At 63.9% G+C, this 16,056-nt stretch overlaps 1 protein-coding gene across 1 annotated transcript in view; it reads right to left on the reverse strand.

Annotated features, from left to right (window-relative positions):
- The window catches only part of AK8 (adenylate kinase 8), a 60,187-nt gene that overhangs the window by 20,117 nt on the left and 24,014 nt on the right, over positions 1-16,056 (reverse strand). The window contains exons 10-11 of the mRNA XM_059658819.1: positions 15,705-15,794; positions 4,547-4,688 (exon numbers count right to left, since the gene is read on the reverse strand). Coding sequence (XP_059514802.1) covers positions 4,547-4,688; positions 15,705-15,794 — 232 coding nt within the window. The remainder of the gene's footprint in view (positions 1-4,546; positions 4,689-15,704; positions 15,795-16,056) is intronic.

Consider the following 16,056-nt stretch of genomic DNA (forward strand, 5'->3'; position numbering starts at 1 on the left):
GTATTGGGCAGGACGGACCAGCCCTCCTCCCTGGAAGCCTGGGCTGCACACAGGCACAGAGTGGCACGGACAGGCCTACAGCTGTACAGACAGGCATAGAGCTGTACAGACAGGCACAGGGCTGCACGGACAGGCACAGAGGGGCACAGATAGGCACAGAGTGGCACGAACAGGCACAGAGCTGCACGGACAGGCACGGAGCTGCACGGACAGGCGCGGAGCGGCACGGACATGCGTGGAGCTCTGCGCATCAAGGACACGTGAGGTTCCCACGTGGCACCTGCCGATGCCAGGCTCCTCGGAGCGTCCCCTGTTCCTCTCATTTCATCCTCTCACATCCGACGTCCCTCATGGACTTCCCCTGTAGTCCAGCTGGGGAAACTGAGGCACAGAGGCACATGACCTGCTGCAGGAAATTTGGGTTCCGAGTTTTAACTGTCGATGACATTATCTTGGTCACATAGAGCATTTCCCCCTTCACCCGTCCTGCCCACGCACATCCTGCCAGCGAATGCATGCGGGCACCCAGCAAAGGGTGAGGGCAGAAGGTGGGGCAAGCGTTTGAGAACGAAGGAAACTGAGGCTCAGAGAGGGTAAGCAGCGCTTACCCAGTGAGCAGCAAAGCAAACGGTCGTGCACATGCATGAGCTGTGGGGAAACTCTGGGCGGGAGGGCCGGCTGAGAGGTGGCTGCCAAATGCTGAAGCGGGGAGAGGCCCGCGGTCTGCCCGTCCCCCCGTCTCCCCCCCGCCCATCCCCCCACGGCCACGCTCCATCGGCACCCTGCACCCAGACACTTGCTGAGGCCACGGCCGCCTCCTGCAGAGGGTTCAGTCCGAGCTAAAGCACTGCACCCACGTGGGCCTCCGCCGGCGGGGCCAGTGGCCGGCCGGCCCTCGCTGCACGTCCTCCTGCGCAAGGTCAGGGTGACCTCGGGACCCTGTGCGGCAGCGGCTCGGCAACTCCACCGATGGCGGGGGTCTGCGGGGAGCCCGTCTTCAAGGAAGAACCTTCTTCCCAAAACAAAGGCGCCGGGGAGCCCGGCGTGGTGATAAGTATTCCAGCCCATGTCTGTACGCTCCCCGGCGGCGGCGGGCGCGGCGGGGTCACCCGGGTTCTATTAGCTCAATTAATGAGGAGGAGATAAGGCTAACGGCCCGCGCGCCCGGCGGCTCCGCGCGGAGCTGCAGTAATGGAGTTATTAACCTCAGTCAGCACTGACGCCGCGGCTGAGTCCAACTCCATCTCCTAGTTCAGGCTCCATTAACGGGCTGTTTATTGCCCCTAATCCATGGGAGGGTCCGCGGCAGAATGGGGAGACCGAGTGGTGATGAGAGAGAGAGAGAGAGAGAGAGAGAGAGAGAGAGAGAGAGAGAGAAAGAGAGAGGTGAGGCAAGACACCCTCTCTCGTTTGCATTTTAATTTTTCTGTGGTCCATCCCTCTGCTGTGCTCTTCAGACATGATGTTTAGACGTTAGAGGTGGCAGGGCCGCTACCCAAGGGGTCTCCTGTGCGGTCCCCGAGAACGCAGTGTCATGGGGAACTAAAAAGGAAAAGCAGGGCCCGGCGCGTGGCTCCGTGGTGGAGCATCGACCTAGGAAGCAGCCGATCAGGGTTCAATTCCCGGTCAGGGCACAGGGCCGGGTGGTGGGCTCAATCCCCGGTGTGGGGCGTGCAGGAGGCAGTTGATCAATGGCTCTCTCTCATCATTGATGTTTCTCCCCCCCGCCCCCGCTTCCTCGCTGAAATCCATAGAAACATGTATCTTTTAAGGAGTAACAGCATGTGAACCAGTCAGAGCGCCCGGGCATGCCAGCCGTGCTCACCTGTGCCACGCCCCACAGGTCCCACTGCTTGCGCGTAGCGTGGTCGCACGGAGCATCCCACCCACGCTCGCAGCAATGGGTCCCCGTGGTTATGGCCCCGATGGCGATTTCTCCGCCGCGCCCCTGCCCACGTGCTGTCAGGCGAATAAGGAACTCCCTCCCAGTGCAACCCGCGGGGTCTGCGTGTCGTCCAAAGGCAAGAAACGCGAGCAGACGGCTGCCAGGGAAAAAGACCTAGAGGCATCGGTCAGAACCCACCCGCACGGAGCAGATGTGGCCGGCGCTGCCCGCGGCCGCCCCCAGAGCAGGGCCGCATCTGCCAATTCAGGAACAGGAGTTCAGAGCCGCATGGCGACCACTGCAAAAACAGGCAAACCGGCAGCGGCGCAAGCGAGTGGCGAGTGACGAGTGACGGTGCAAACAGGCGCGGAGAAGGCCTCACCCGACACGCGGGCGGGAGCGCCGCCGGCAGGAGCCGCTCACAGCGCCGCGTGCGGAGGGCGCTTTCGGGTTATTAATCGCTCACACACGGACCCCTTCACTCTGCACAGCCAGAGGGCTGTCCAGGCAAAGATCAGAGGCCACCGACAGGTAAGAAAACCAGCCAGGGACAGGGTCAGAGCTAAGTACTGGCCAGCAGAAGGGGTCAAAGTAACGGCCAAGAACGGCGCGGGGCTGGGCTCTCCCAGCAGCTCCAGGCAAGGGACGCAGCCCCGGGCCCGGGCACTGTCCCCAGCAAACCTCCTTCTCAGGGCCTGGAGCGGATGAAGGGAGACCTGAGTGGGCGCTGAATGGCATACACCCCGGCGGGGGGAGGGGGGGAGGAGGAGGAGGAGGGGGGGGGGAGGAGGGGGAGGAGGAGGAGGGTTAAAGATGGAAGTCGGACTGGGAGGGAAGGTGGTGCCCCCAGACACACCTGGGACTGGGCGGGCCGGACTGTCAGTGAGGAGAAGGTGTTCTTGTCCCACCGGAGCAGCCTGCGCGACCGCCAGGGCTTGTTTGAAGCCCCCCTCCCCCACCCTCCCAGAAATCTGACCAGCTCCCAGGCCCGCTGACCACAGGGGCCACCTGGGTCCCCTCATGGCCCCTCCCTCCGGCTCCCTGGAGGAAAGGGAGTTTTATCGAAAGCTGACCACACACCCGGCACAACTGGGAGCCAAGTGCGAGGACGCCTGTCCCTGCTGCCCCTGCTGCCCCTGCTCCCAGGGCTCCTCTGGGTGTGGGGCACACAGCTCCTTAGTCTAAAAACTAATAACTAAAAACAAAACACCCGGCCACACCGCAGTTTCCAACGTGCACAAAGCCACCTGGGACGCACACCAGCTCCTCCAGACCAGCGGCCTGGGGTGACTTCTTCCTGGTCCCCCCACTTAGCCCAGTGGAACAGAGGGGGGCGGTGCAGGCCACGCTCATCCAGTCCTGCCACCAGCTGCTGAGCCCACTGCCACCCGCTCAGCCGGGCCCGGCCCCTCCCCCGGGGTCTCTGAGCCGTGGCAGCAGCTCTACCGGGGCCTGAGCAGGGGATGCACCCCAGGCCTTGCCCGCCAGGAGCAGGGTCACAGCCACGGCTGCCCGCTGCTCCCCGCAGAGGCGGGAAAGGGGGTCTGATACTCGGCCAGAGCCGCTCCCGCCGCCAGCAAACATTCCTCTGCAAAGGCAACGCCGGCTACGAGGCTCTCGAAATGGAGGCTCTGCAGCCCAAGGCGCCTGGCATCGCCCTTTGTTTCTTTCCTCTTCTTCCTTTCTCATTTTATTTTTATATTTTTACTATTATTATTACATTTTAACAAACTTTATAGCCCATTGTATTTGTTCTCAAATAACTTTTCCTCCTCCTTTTTGACACATCAATTACCCGGCTCATCTCCCTCGCGGTGCGCGGACGTAATTCAGTGCGATGCGCCGGGGGCGCCAGGCGGGAGTCAACAAAACATGGCGTCTGAGCACCGTCCCTCCATGGCTCTCGGGGGAGATTTATGTTTGACAAGGAGACAATCACTTTGTTTCCTGATAAGCCAAAGGGGTCCCTTTCCGTGTCCCATGCACGGAGCAGCTTGCCCTTCCCAATAATTCTATTTACTAGAGTGAATATATTTTAATAATAAAATTGATATATATGTAAATTTATTTCCATCTCATTTCATCGAACCCTCCTAAAAAGCAGCCTTTGTAGGTGGTTTTCCCATCTGCATGATAGATCTCCAGGCCGTGGGGCCCAGGTTGGTTTCTGGCTGTAATTCTGTCGAGATTCCCTCCCCGCCCAGCCCGGCGGCTCGCTCACTCTCTCACCCGCGCCGCCCGATTCCCGCCCTGCGTCCGCCCGGGCTGGGGGGCTCCCTTCTGAGGGCCTCTCTCTTCCTCGGCCTTTATCGGGGCTGACATCACTTCCTGAATTAACCATGAACATGTTTAACTGAGAGCAGAGCCGGGGTAGCGGAATCGCAGAGATGAGGCGGGAGGAGGGGACAGGCCCCTCGGTGGTGGGAGAGGAACATGGAGGTTCAATCCGCGCGGGACCGCCCTCGCTGGGGGTCGGGAAATTAACCGGCACCGCCGACTGCAGCTCAGGAAGGGGCTTGCTTCCCGCCCCGAATCCCAGGGTCTCCCCGCTCCGCCGGTTGCTTGGGAAGGAACACCCCGGTCTCCCTCGAGGCGGGTGGGCGGCGGGAAGAGGCCCTGCGCCGCGGGAACCGGGAGCTGAGGGACCGGACGGCCGCTCACCTGTTGGGCTTGTGGCCCACGCTGTCCAGCAGGCGCGCCTGGTCCAGGTCCCGCGGGAAGCCGTGCAGCACCCACCCTCGGTGCACGCAGTCGTGCTGGTTCAGGCGCTGGTTCAGCACCTTCAGGATGAGGCTGTCGGGGACTGAGAGAGGGACAGGGTCACTCTGCCGGCCGGCGCCTCCCCTGGCCCCCAGGAGCGCGGGGGGCCCGGGCCGGGGGCTGCCAACTGGACTTGCCCATGGACTGAACGGGCAGAGTCGGGTGTCGGTGGGCAAGACGGTGGGTGCCCTTCCCAGCCCCTCCACCTCCCAGTGACGGGAGAACGTGGCTGCCTGAGATGGTCCAGGGTGACCTGACCTTGACCTTTCCCTGACCTAGCCATGCCCCTCGGCAGCCCTAGCCCCAGCCCCGCAGCCTGTGGCCGTTTGCCCAGAGGATCCAGATGTGCAGCAAGAGACTCTGCCCAGACGCTCACCAGCCCCCTCCCAGCTCACCAGCCCCCCCAGCTCACCAGCCCCCCCAGGGCTCATGTCCCGCCCGCACGGATCACAGGGTGCCCGCCCGCCCACCCCATGTAAGACTGGACTCTCTCGGGAGCTCAGCTCTGGCTGTACCCACAGCCTCAGTCGCCCGGGGAGGAGAGCGGAGAAGCCTCTGTTTACACCCACAGCTGGCATGTCCCCAAACCTCCTCTCTCCTCGGTCCATTGAGCGTCCTGTGCTCATGCTCTGCGCTCTGGCAGTTTGCTGGGCACCGCCTGCACCTCACTCTCATTCTCCCAGAAACACCTGGTAAATGCTATGAACGTGAACGCAAGAGCCGAGGCTAGGGCTGCAGTGGGGGGGGGGGGGGGGCCTGCTTGTCCGCCTCCGCCCCTGGGGGTTGGGCGAGCATTGCGCAGCTGAAACCTCCCGCAAGGTGCCCTGGAGGCTGCCAGCCAGGTGGGCATGGGGAGAGGTGCAGGCGCAGAAACCCCGCTAACTCTGCTTTCCTCGTGGCCGCGACCCCCCGCGACCCCGTCACCGGAAGCGGAAAGTCCCGAGTCCTTCGCATCTCCCCGTGTCTCCAGCCCTTCTCTCCCAGACCCCAGGAAGCACAGAAAAGGGGTTCCGCCCGATGAGAGCTCTGGCCACGCAACGCGAAGGAGAGGCCATCCAGCGAACCCCTCTCTTCTCCCGCTTAACCTGCTGTGGCTCCCTAGTGCTCGGAGGGCAAGAGCGGCCCCTCCCCACGGCCAACAGGGCTTGCAAGCCTCACTCCCGCCTCCCAGCTGGTGACTCTCAGACGTCTCCCCGCCTTGAGTGCACAGCCCCCCACCCAGGACACCCCATCATGCCTTGCCAGGGGCGAGCCTTGGGACTCAGCCTCCCAGGACCCCCTGGGTCTCTCTCTGCCGCTGCACCGAGGACTGACTCTCGTTTCCTATGGAACATCTGCCTCAGGAGACCACACCTCCTCACTCCCCAGATAACACAGGGCCGCGCGTAGTAGGTGCACAGCAACCACGCCAATGTGTTCAAACCAACAGGCCAGAGCCGCTGAGGTCGCCACAGCCCCCTTGGGTGCTGGCTGACTTCCAGGCGCTCACCCACCCTCCCCGAGCCTCGCCCCGCATCCACAACGGGGATCTGTCGCCACGGCGCCCACAGGGCATTCACAGTCCCAGGCCTGGGGACCTCACAGGTGCTGTGCTTCCAGCCCAGGAGGGTCCCGGGGGCCCTGGGGCGGCCCGTTGACTTGGAGCAGGCCTGTCAGTTACAGGCTGAGATCGCGGAAGCTGGGGGCCCTGTCCGTGCCCCCCACATCTAGGGCTGTGACCCGCGGGCACCCTCGCTCCTGGGCCGAGGCTGGGGGCGGCGGGGGGCGGGGGGGCAGTGTGCACGCTGCCCTCTGCAGGCTCCACCTTCCAGGCTCCTCCGTGCGTGCGTGCAGGGGCACTGGCTCCCGCATGGCCCTGTCCTATGAGGGACGGGGAACCCCGAGAACCTGCCTCCTCGAGGTCACCAACCCTGCCAGAGAGCCCCCCGCCCCCAGCTGAGGGGGCAGCCAGGCAGGAGCGGGCAGACCCCACCGGGGGCGAGGCCACCGAGTATCCGGGGGGCTCTCCGCTCTGCGCCCCGTTCCCTGCAGGCAGCTGGCTCCTTCCCAGCCGCACCCTCCTCCCCCACCTCAGCCCAACGCGGCCGCGCTCCGTGGGTCCACACTGTCCTTGGAACGCTGTCCCTCCCCCTCGTCCTCGCTCAGACACTGTCAGTGGGGCCTCGGTCCCTTCATGAGGTCGCCCCCTCGGGCCTGATTCCCGGCTCACGGCTCACACCTGGGTGCTCCCGGGCTGGCTCTCGATGTCCTGTCAACCCCGCCCTAGACGCGGCGTGAACACCCCCTTCCATGAGGCCTCGCGCCATGTGTCTCGGGTCTTTCTTTTCCCTCAGCATCCAATGACCTCCAGGTGATTAAAACCTCACCATCTATTTCCTGCCGGCGGGTGCTTGGCACAGGGGCTGGTGGAGCCGCGGGCACAGGGGCTGGTGGGAGCCGCAGGCACAGGTGAGAGGCGCCCAGGTCCCTGCACCCCTGGTCCCCTCTGTCCTGCCTGGGGAGTCCTGTCTAAAGGCCTGGGCGCAGCCAACAAGCCGGGCACCCGGGCACAGGCTGTCCTCATCTCAGGCAGGTCCCCTCAGAGAGCCGCCCCGAGTGAGGAGGGCCCAGGCCTGACCCCCGTGGGAGCCCGGGGGCAGAGGGACAGACAGAGGGACAGACAGGTTTCTCCCGCCCAGGGTGCCTGCCTGCTGCTCCCTGCTCCCCCTGCTGTCCATCTGTGCTCCTGCACGCCGCCGCCAGCCAGGACCCCGGCCTGCTCAGGGCTCAGCTGGGGAGGGGCACCAGGGGCTCGGCTGCTGGCGTGGCCCCCAAAGGACTAGGACAACAGTGGAGAGGAAACAGCTCCCAGGGCCGCAGCCTAAAGGCAGGAAGGGCCCGGTGGGCGACAGACCCAGAGGAGGTGTTGACCCTGCTGCCAGCCCCGGGCAAACCAGATTAAGCTGAGCACTCACCACACACCCTGCACACATCCCACCCACCCACCCACCCACGCACACACACACACACGCATGCAGCCTACACACACTCAGAAACACACACACACATGCAGCCTACACACTGAGAAACACACACACCCTGCACACATCCCACCCACACACACACGCGCACACACACGCACATGCAGCCTACACACTGAGAAACACACCCACACGCACATGCACATGCAGCCTACACACACTCAGAAACGCACACACACGCACACACAGCCTACCTACACACATCCCACCCACCCACACACACACGCACGCACGCACACACATGCAGCCTACACACACTCAGAAACACACACACACCCTGCACACCCCACACGCAGCCTACACACACTCAGAAACCCCACACGCACACCCCATACACCTTGTACACACATACCTGTGAGACATGCTAACACACACACACGCACGCACACACAGCCTACACACTGAGAAACACACCCACACACCCTGCACACCCCCACACGCAGCCTACACACACTCAGAAACCCCCCCCACACCTTGTACACACATACCTGTGAGACACGCTAACACACACACACACACACACACACACACACACACACACCCTGTGCCTGTCCCTGTAACTCCTTTCCCTCCTCAAGCCCCTGAAATCCAGGTAAGACACGGGGCTCCTGTCAGGCTCGCTTCCCTCCCGCCAGCCTCCCAAGGCCGCCCAGTGGAGCCGGAGGAGCGGACAGGACTGCTCTCCCACCTCCGCACGCTGACGCCTGGAAGGAAGGGGCTCCCTCCCGCGCCTCCCCAGGAGGATGCTGGGGGCTTGGCCAGGCTTGGCTGGGACCCTGTGGGCCCCCAACGTACAGTCACTGTAATTCAACAAAAGCTATTGCTGGGGAGACTTAAAACTGCACCCCCCCTCCCCGATGGCGCCGACTCCAGGCAGCTGAGCCTGCACCCTCCTGGCTGCAGCCACCACAAATGACTGTCTCAGAGGGACCTGCTGCGCCAACAGGGCCCGCCGCTGCGGCCTCGCCTCGCCGTTAGTTTGTTATTTCCTGCCACCTGCTGGCCGAGCACGGCTCTGCGCCCCACACGGCACAAATGTGTTTCTAGAGACCCTCTGGGAGACACTGAGGGATCTGAACTGGGGGCAGCCTGCAACTCACGGCTTGGTGTCTCCCTGGTCACGCCGCAGACAAGCTCCATCTCGCTGGCCTGGGACTCCCTGAGGCTTCGAAAGTCTACATTCCACCGTCTCTGCTGCTTAACGATATCCCTTAACGCTGCTGGGCAGACAACGGCGCCAGGAGCAACTTTCTGAACGCGGGCTTTCCTCAGGCCTAGAAACGGGCGCTATCCCTGCGGCTCTCACCAATCGGGAGCACGTTCGCGCGGCTCACCCTTCCAGGTGGCCAGTCCCTTCCCAGCACCCCCACCACTCCCTCTGCCAGTCCACTCGGGCGCGGAGCACGGACAAGATCGCGGCCTGCACACGCCGAGGCGAGGCGCCCGCAGCCGCCAGGCGGAGCCCTCCCACCGCCTCCGCCAGCTCGTCTCTCCAGTGAGGTTTCAGACGGGAAAAGACCGTTTAAAATACAGACGTTCTTCTGTAAATAAATGGTGCTGCACCCAGCAAATTAATCGGGCTTTTAATAAACTGCTCACCCGCACTGTACAGCGATTTGATAATTAGTTATTCTTACCTTAGGACCCAAGTCTACGCCTCCCAGTGACTGTGAACGTGGAAATGGGACTGAGAGGCGGCCAGCCAGGCTGTCGGGGTCGGGGTTCAAAGTGGAGGGTCTCACAGCCACCGATCCCCATGGGCCTAGTTTACGGAACAGGATTCCCCTCCATGTTAATGGACTCGGGGCTCAGACGAGTTAGTCCCCCACTTTTCAAGGGCAGTGAGAATGCACACCCCTGCCCACAGGATCGGTGAGGAGAAAACCAGCAGCCCTGGGAAGTGGGGAGCAGGTGGGAGCCCCGTTTTCTGGGATGGAATCCTATGTGGATTCATTTAATAAGCGCGTGCTGTCATGCCTGCTGTGCGCGCAGCTCTGTTCTAAGCGTGTATTCGTTTAACACCAGCATTAATGCACGTCACCTTCCCAACAGCCCCATTTTACAGATTAGGAAACTGAGGCACGGAGAGAGGAAGTGACCTGCCCAAGGCCACACAGCTAACAGGCAGCGGGCCCAGAGTTAAGGCAGATGACCAGGCTCTGGGCCACGTGCCCCATCTCTGCTCTCCCCCTGCCAACGCCCCTCCCCAAAGGGAGACAGCGTGAACCCTGCCATCCACCTGCGGCCACTCGCATGCTGGGCTGCCTGGAGCTCACCCTTCACTCACAACCCTGCTGAACTCCCATCGGGCCCTGGCCCCGGGGCAGACGGCGCCAGCAGAGGCACGCTCTCCACGGTCCCTCTGCTCCCCCTGCCAACGCCCCTCCACCGCACCCCCACCCTCACCCCTCTTCCCCTCCCTGGGAGCCCTGTGGACAGGTGCTGAGCTGAAGGGCGCGGGCCGCGCTCCCCCTCGCCTGTCACAGCCGTGCCGCGTGCCCCGCGGGGAAGCCTTGAGCTGGCAAACCCCAGCCAGCCTCCTGTCCCTGATCTGACGCGGAGACACAGCCGCTGTCCGAGGCTGGGCCTGCAGAGCTCACCAGGGCCGGCCCCTCGCAGGCCCCTCTCCCAGCCCAGGAGGAGCCGATGTGAGGGACAGTCCCCGAGGCCCGGGCTTCAAGCCGCACCTGCCGCGGGGGTGCGCGGAGACCTGCCGGCCGGGGCCTCGGGCCCAGCCTGTCGCAGGCGATTTCACAGCTGAGCGGGCTGGAGGCCGCGGGCTGTCGGGAGGGGACGCTTCCAGAGCTGCGGTCAGAGCGAGAAGGACACGGCGTCGGGGCCGCTTAGCCCTGCCAGGCGCATGGCGTCGCCTCCGTCTGCGGCCCGGGAGCCGGCACGAGCGAGCCCTGGGAGCCCCGTCCAGCACAGCCCCCGCGGGACGGCCCAGGGCCGTGGACCGGAAGCATGAGCGAGCGGAGAGCCCCGCTGCCTCCGTTTCCCCGCTGTCCGGCCCCGGAACGAAAGCCTGCGACCTTGATGGTGACAGACCCTTCGGTGCCACGGGCGAAGCGCCAGCCTGATAAAGCAGAGGCTACATGCCCTTCGCGATGAAAGTCTAGTCTGAGCGACACAGGAGCCGGGCCCTCTGACCCGTTCTCTCTCCGTCCTCGTGAGCAGGCCCTCCTGCCACGGAGACCTGCTGCGGATGGAGCCTGTCCCCCGGCCACGGCTCCCACAGCCACAGCCCCCCGCCACACCCTCGCCATGGTCCTCACCTGGCCATGGCTCCCACGGCCATGGCCCCCACAGCCCCCCACACACAGCCACAGCCACAGCCACGGCCCCACAGCCCCTCCCAACTGAAAGCCTGCGCCTCCTTCCCAGGAGGAAGTCTGTGTGGCGTCCCAGCGAGAATGAGAAGTTGGACTTGAAATAAAGGAGCCACTTCAAAAGCACCACCAGGCCCTGGGATGCAGCAACTCGGGGCTGGTGACCCTCCCCCCGCCCGGCAGCCCTGCAGTGGGGGTGCCCGGGGCCCCCCAGTATGGACAGGGAGGGACACAACCAGCGAGCGAGGCCGATGACACACATGCTGAACGAGAGAGTAAATGAGCGTGTGTACCACTGACTGCCTGGCCCGCACGCATGTGCGCATGTGTGTGTGTGTGTGCGCGCGAGTGTGTGTGTGTGTGTGTGTGTGTGTGTGTGTGTGTGTCCATGCATGTGTGCAGAAAAAAATGAAAGAAAAATGTGGTTTTTTCAATCATAAAAAGGGAGTTGCACCGCAGGGCCCCGAAAGCTTGTGAAAAATTAAACTCGACGGATTCAAACTGTCCTATTTCCACTTCAAACGCGGAGGCACTGAGCTCTTCCCACCTGAGCTTCAAACGCCGGCACCTAGAAAGTTCCTCTCCAAACACGCAGCCCCCGGCCCCCCAGCGCCGCGCTCCGTCTCTCCCTCCTAATTACACCCGTGAGCCCATCCACCAGCCGCTGAATAATTCAGCCGGCGGCGTGGGTAACACCGCGGGCTGCGGAGTCGGGGTCCCCAGGCCCCTCCGTGGCGGGGCGCCCCGGCCCCCCCCGCCCCGCCCCGGGCTGCACTCTGCCTCCTCCTCGGACGGGCAGGTTTACTTTGCCTCTCAACGCAGCAAATCCCCGCGATGTTTAACAAAAGCAAAAAGCCGGTCTATTGTCGCATCGTTCGTGTGCATTTAGCGATGAGAATATTAATTCCCCCAAAAAGGAGGCGCCCCGGCTGCGCTCTGATCCTCCCCCTGGGACGTGGATGCGCGGAAGGCTCTGGAAAATGCTCCTAATCACCCCCATTTGGGGCTGGTTTGTCTGGTCTGTGCCGGGAGGGCTGTGCCGGCTGGGGGGGGGGGGTCTCATTACCAGAAAGGATGCAAATTAGAGTCGAATCTCCTCAAATCTCCCGCCTCCTCTCAGCTCTGCCGCCACGAAGGCCCCTCTCCAGATGGAAGTGCAGGGGGCAGGCAGCATGCAGCCCAGCCGGGTCCGTCTCCCCGTCATTCTCCTGCGCATCGGGGGACCTGCTCTTAGGGGAGCCGCTGCTCTCGCCTGAAGGCCCGCGTGCCGGGGCGAGCAGGGGGTGCGGGCCGTCGCTGGGCTGCGTGGCCGTCGGGGAAGCTGATGGGCGGTGGGGCGGGTCCAAGGCTGAGGTGAGTTGGTCACTGGCGGTGTTCCGGCCAGCAGGCCGGTTGGCCGGTGCTGGAATGCACACCCCTCTCTGCTGGGGACGGGGCGTGTGGAAGCTGGCGGCCAGCTCAGCCCCACGGCGGGGACGCACCCGCACTGCTGGCCCCAACCCAACAGCCCCACACGGTCTCCGTGCAAAGCGGACGGACCAAGACAGACACCTCACACTCAGAGCAAAGGCCTAAACACACGCAAGGCAGCCTGTGGCTGTGACGTCTCCCCTGGGGGACGGTCGGGGAGCACAAGCAACGTGCAAGCAGGAAAACAGCCAGCAGAGCCGGACGAGGCCTCCCTCTGTGCCACGTATCAGAGCCACAGTCAGGGGCCAGGCCATAGCTACCACCCACAGACACACACAGCCACACGCAGCCACACGCAGCCACACACACAGCCACACACGGCCACACACACAGCCACACACAGCCACACGCAGCCACGCACAGCCACACGCACAGCCACAAGCACAGCCACACACAGCCATACGCAGACACACACAGCCACACACAGTCACGCACACAGCCACACACAGCCACATGCAGACACAAGCAGTCACACACAGCCACACACAGCCATATGCAGACACACACAGCCATATGCAGACACACACAGCCGCACACAGGCACACACAGCCACAAGCAGTCACACACAGCCATGCACAGCCACGCACATAGCCACGTGCAACCACACACAACCACACGCAGCCACACGCAGCCACACGCAGCCACGCACAGCCACACGCACAGCCACAAGCACAGCCACACACAGCCATACGCAGACACACACAGCCACACACAGTCACACACACAGCCACACACAGCCACATGCAGACACAAGCAGTCACACACAGCCACACACAGCCATACGCAGACACACACAGCCATATGCAGACACACACAGCCGCACACAGGCACACACAGCCACAAGCAGTCACACACAGCCACGCACAGCCACGCACATAGCCACGTGCAACCACACACAACCACACGCAGCCACATGCAGACACAAGCAGTCACAAACAGCCACACGCAGCCACACACACAGCCACATGCAACCACACACAACCACATGCAGCCACATGCAGTCAGTCATGCACACAGCCACGCACACAACCACACACACCACACACATAGCCACACACACACACCGCACACATGGGGCCATACCTCACGGCTGGAACCCCGGGGCCGGGGAAGTTAAAGCTATGCAGACTCCCGGGGTGGACTGAGGCGGGTGAGCAGGGCTGATTGTCACATGAAGTGAAGTCTGGGGACCCGGCGCCCAGTGGGCAGGGGGGAGGGCCGCTTTCCTGGGAAGCGCGGGGCCCTGTGGTGGGAGCGTGCCCAGGGAAGGCGGCCACGGAGTCAGCACCGATGCAGGCAGGAACGAGCGCTCAAGCCCGGGGGTCTGCCTTGGGGAGGAAAACCACATTTACAAAGAGGCGCCGACCCCCGCACTGACATGGAGAGCCAGCAGCGGGGAAGCTGTTTCTCCGCATCCAGGACAGCTTTTCACTGTTCCGTGCCCGCGTCAAAGTGACAGGGGCTCCGGCAGCCGAGTCGCACGGCCCAGGGCCGACGGGTGTGCCGTGCGCAGCCCGACTCAGGTGCCTGTAACGGGGACCGCTAAACAGAGAGGTGGGTGCAGCCCCGGGATAGTGTGCTCTGTGTGCGGCGGCTCGAGGCGGAATGAGTGTACGAGGCCAGACCTATAGGTTTCCAAGCCCAGGGCACCGGGAGAGCGCCTCCCCACGCCGCTGTCCACGGCGCGTCCCGGGGGCCAGGGTCGAAGGTTTAGGACGAGCGAGAGGGGCCCTGGGGCCTCTGCCCGTGGCCGTGGGAAGATGGGAAGGCAACACGGTTATTAATTTCGCCGCTGATCCGAGAGGCCGAGGTGTTGGCAGCCCCGTGAGGACACGGAGAACATGACTGAGTCGGCGAGGTCGCGGCTGGGACATGGCATCGGGGGCCCCGCGGGGACGGGAGCAGGCGCTCCACACGGCCAAGGGCGACATCCGGATCTCGTGGCGGAGCGGGGGATGCAGGGGACGATGACCGCAGCGTGGCCTCGACGCTCTGCGGTGACAGGGCTGCCGTCTCGGGGGCTGCGGCTCAAGGTGAGCGAGAGGGCGAGAGCCTGAGCAGCAGGGACGCAGGGCCGACCGGGAGGCACAGAGGCGGCTGCGGCCAGCAGCGGGCAGAGCGGCCTGCGGAGGCGGCCGCACCCGGGACACCGCCTGGCCCTGGGGGTGGCGGTGCGTCTCTGCACGGGCCGGATCCCTGCGGGAGCTCTGACTGCCCACTCCGAGGGGCCTGGGTGTGCCCTGAGGGACAAAGCCCCTGTGCCCTTACCCGGAGCCTCTGCCCATCCCCTGAGCCCTTGCCCCTGGCAGGTGCCCGGTGGACACCATTGGTGGGTGGCCGGAGCCTGCCTCGGGGATGGATGCACGGAGCGCAGGTGTCTAAAGCAGGCCCAGGCCCTGGCTGGCTTTGCTCAGTGGATAGAGCGTCGGCCTGTGGACTGAAGGGTCCCAGGTTCGATTCCCATTGAGGACACATGCCCAGGTTGTGGGCTCGATCCCCAATAGGGAGCATGCAGGAGGCAGCTGATCAATCATTCACTCTCATCCCTGATGTTTCTCTCTCTCTCTCCCTCTCCTTTCCTCTCTGAAATCAATAAAAATATTAAAATAATAAAATAAAATAAAACGCGCCAGGAAGTGAGGGGAACCTGAGATGCCTCGAGGGGCCCCCAAGAAAGCAGCCACCATCTGTGGGCGCAGGAAACTGGACAGAATGAGCGCACAGGCTCCCTTCCTCAGGCAGCATCTCGGGGTGCTTTCAGGGCGCGGCCCGCGGGGCGGGGCCCGGGGAGTGACTGGGCCCAGCCTCCCGTCGGCAGGCGGCTCGGACCTGAGGCCCAGGGGCAGCCACTGTGCTCCGTCCGGCACGGCTGGCGGACCTCCGGCTCCGACGCCGCCTGAGCCAGGTCAGCCAGAGTGTTCTACACGCGGAGTAATGGAGGCGGCGGCTGTGGCCTCGCCGGCTCTGCGTTCAGTAACCGAAAGCCAAGGTCCCTGAGACACAGACACCTTCCAAACCGCCGTGGACAGCGGGTCCACGGAGCCCGCGCCGGGACGCCCGCAGCCCCCAGGCCTTCCCAGGAGCGACCATGGAGCCTGTGCCCATGAGAAAACCGTCCCAACTCCCGGCCGCGTCCCTGGCCGGAGCCCCCAGGTGCCCAGGGAGCCCTCCCGCGCCGCCCCGGGGAGCGGCTTCCCCCAGAGCCCGCGGTGGAGCTCGGACTGACGGACGCGGGCCTACCTGTCATCTCCTTTTCAAAAAAGGGCTGGATGGCCTTGCCCTGCCTGGAGTTGTCGGCCACAGCCTCCTTCAGCAGCTGCCCGCAGCACACTGTGGGGGGGGGGGGGGGGGACAGAGACCCGTCACCTTCCAGCAGGAGGGCGAGCCAGAGAAAGACACCCCTGGGCCCGGGCGGGGGGGTGGAAAGGGTTTCTGAGTGGGGGTGTGTCCAGGGGAAGGAAATGGGAAAAGGAGCTGGGGGAGGAGGCGGCCGAGGGGGAAGGTGCAGAAAGAAACAGGATTCGTTTTGCAAAGACCGTAAAACACAACGCATGGCGCGACCCTTGCAGGCACCGGCCAGCGGCCAGCAGGG

This window comes from Myotis daubentonii, chromosome 11, assembly GCF_963259705.1.
Source record: "Myotis daubentonii chromosome 11, mMyoDau2.1, whole genome shotgun sequence".
Taxonomy (NCBI): Eukaryota; Metazoa; Chordata; class Mammalia; order Chiroptera; family Vespertilionidae; genus Myotis; species Myotis daubentonii.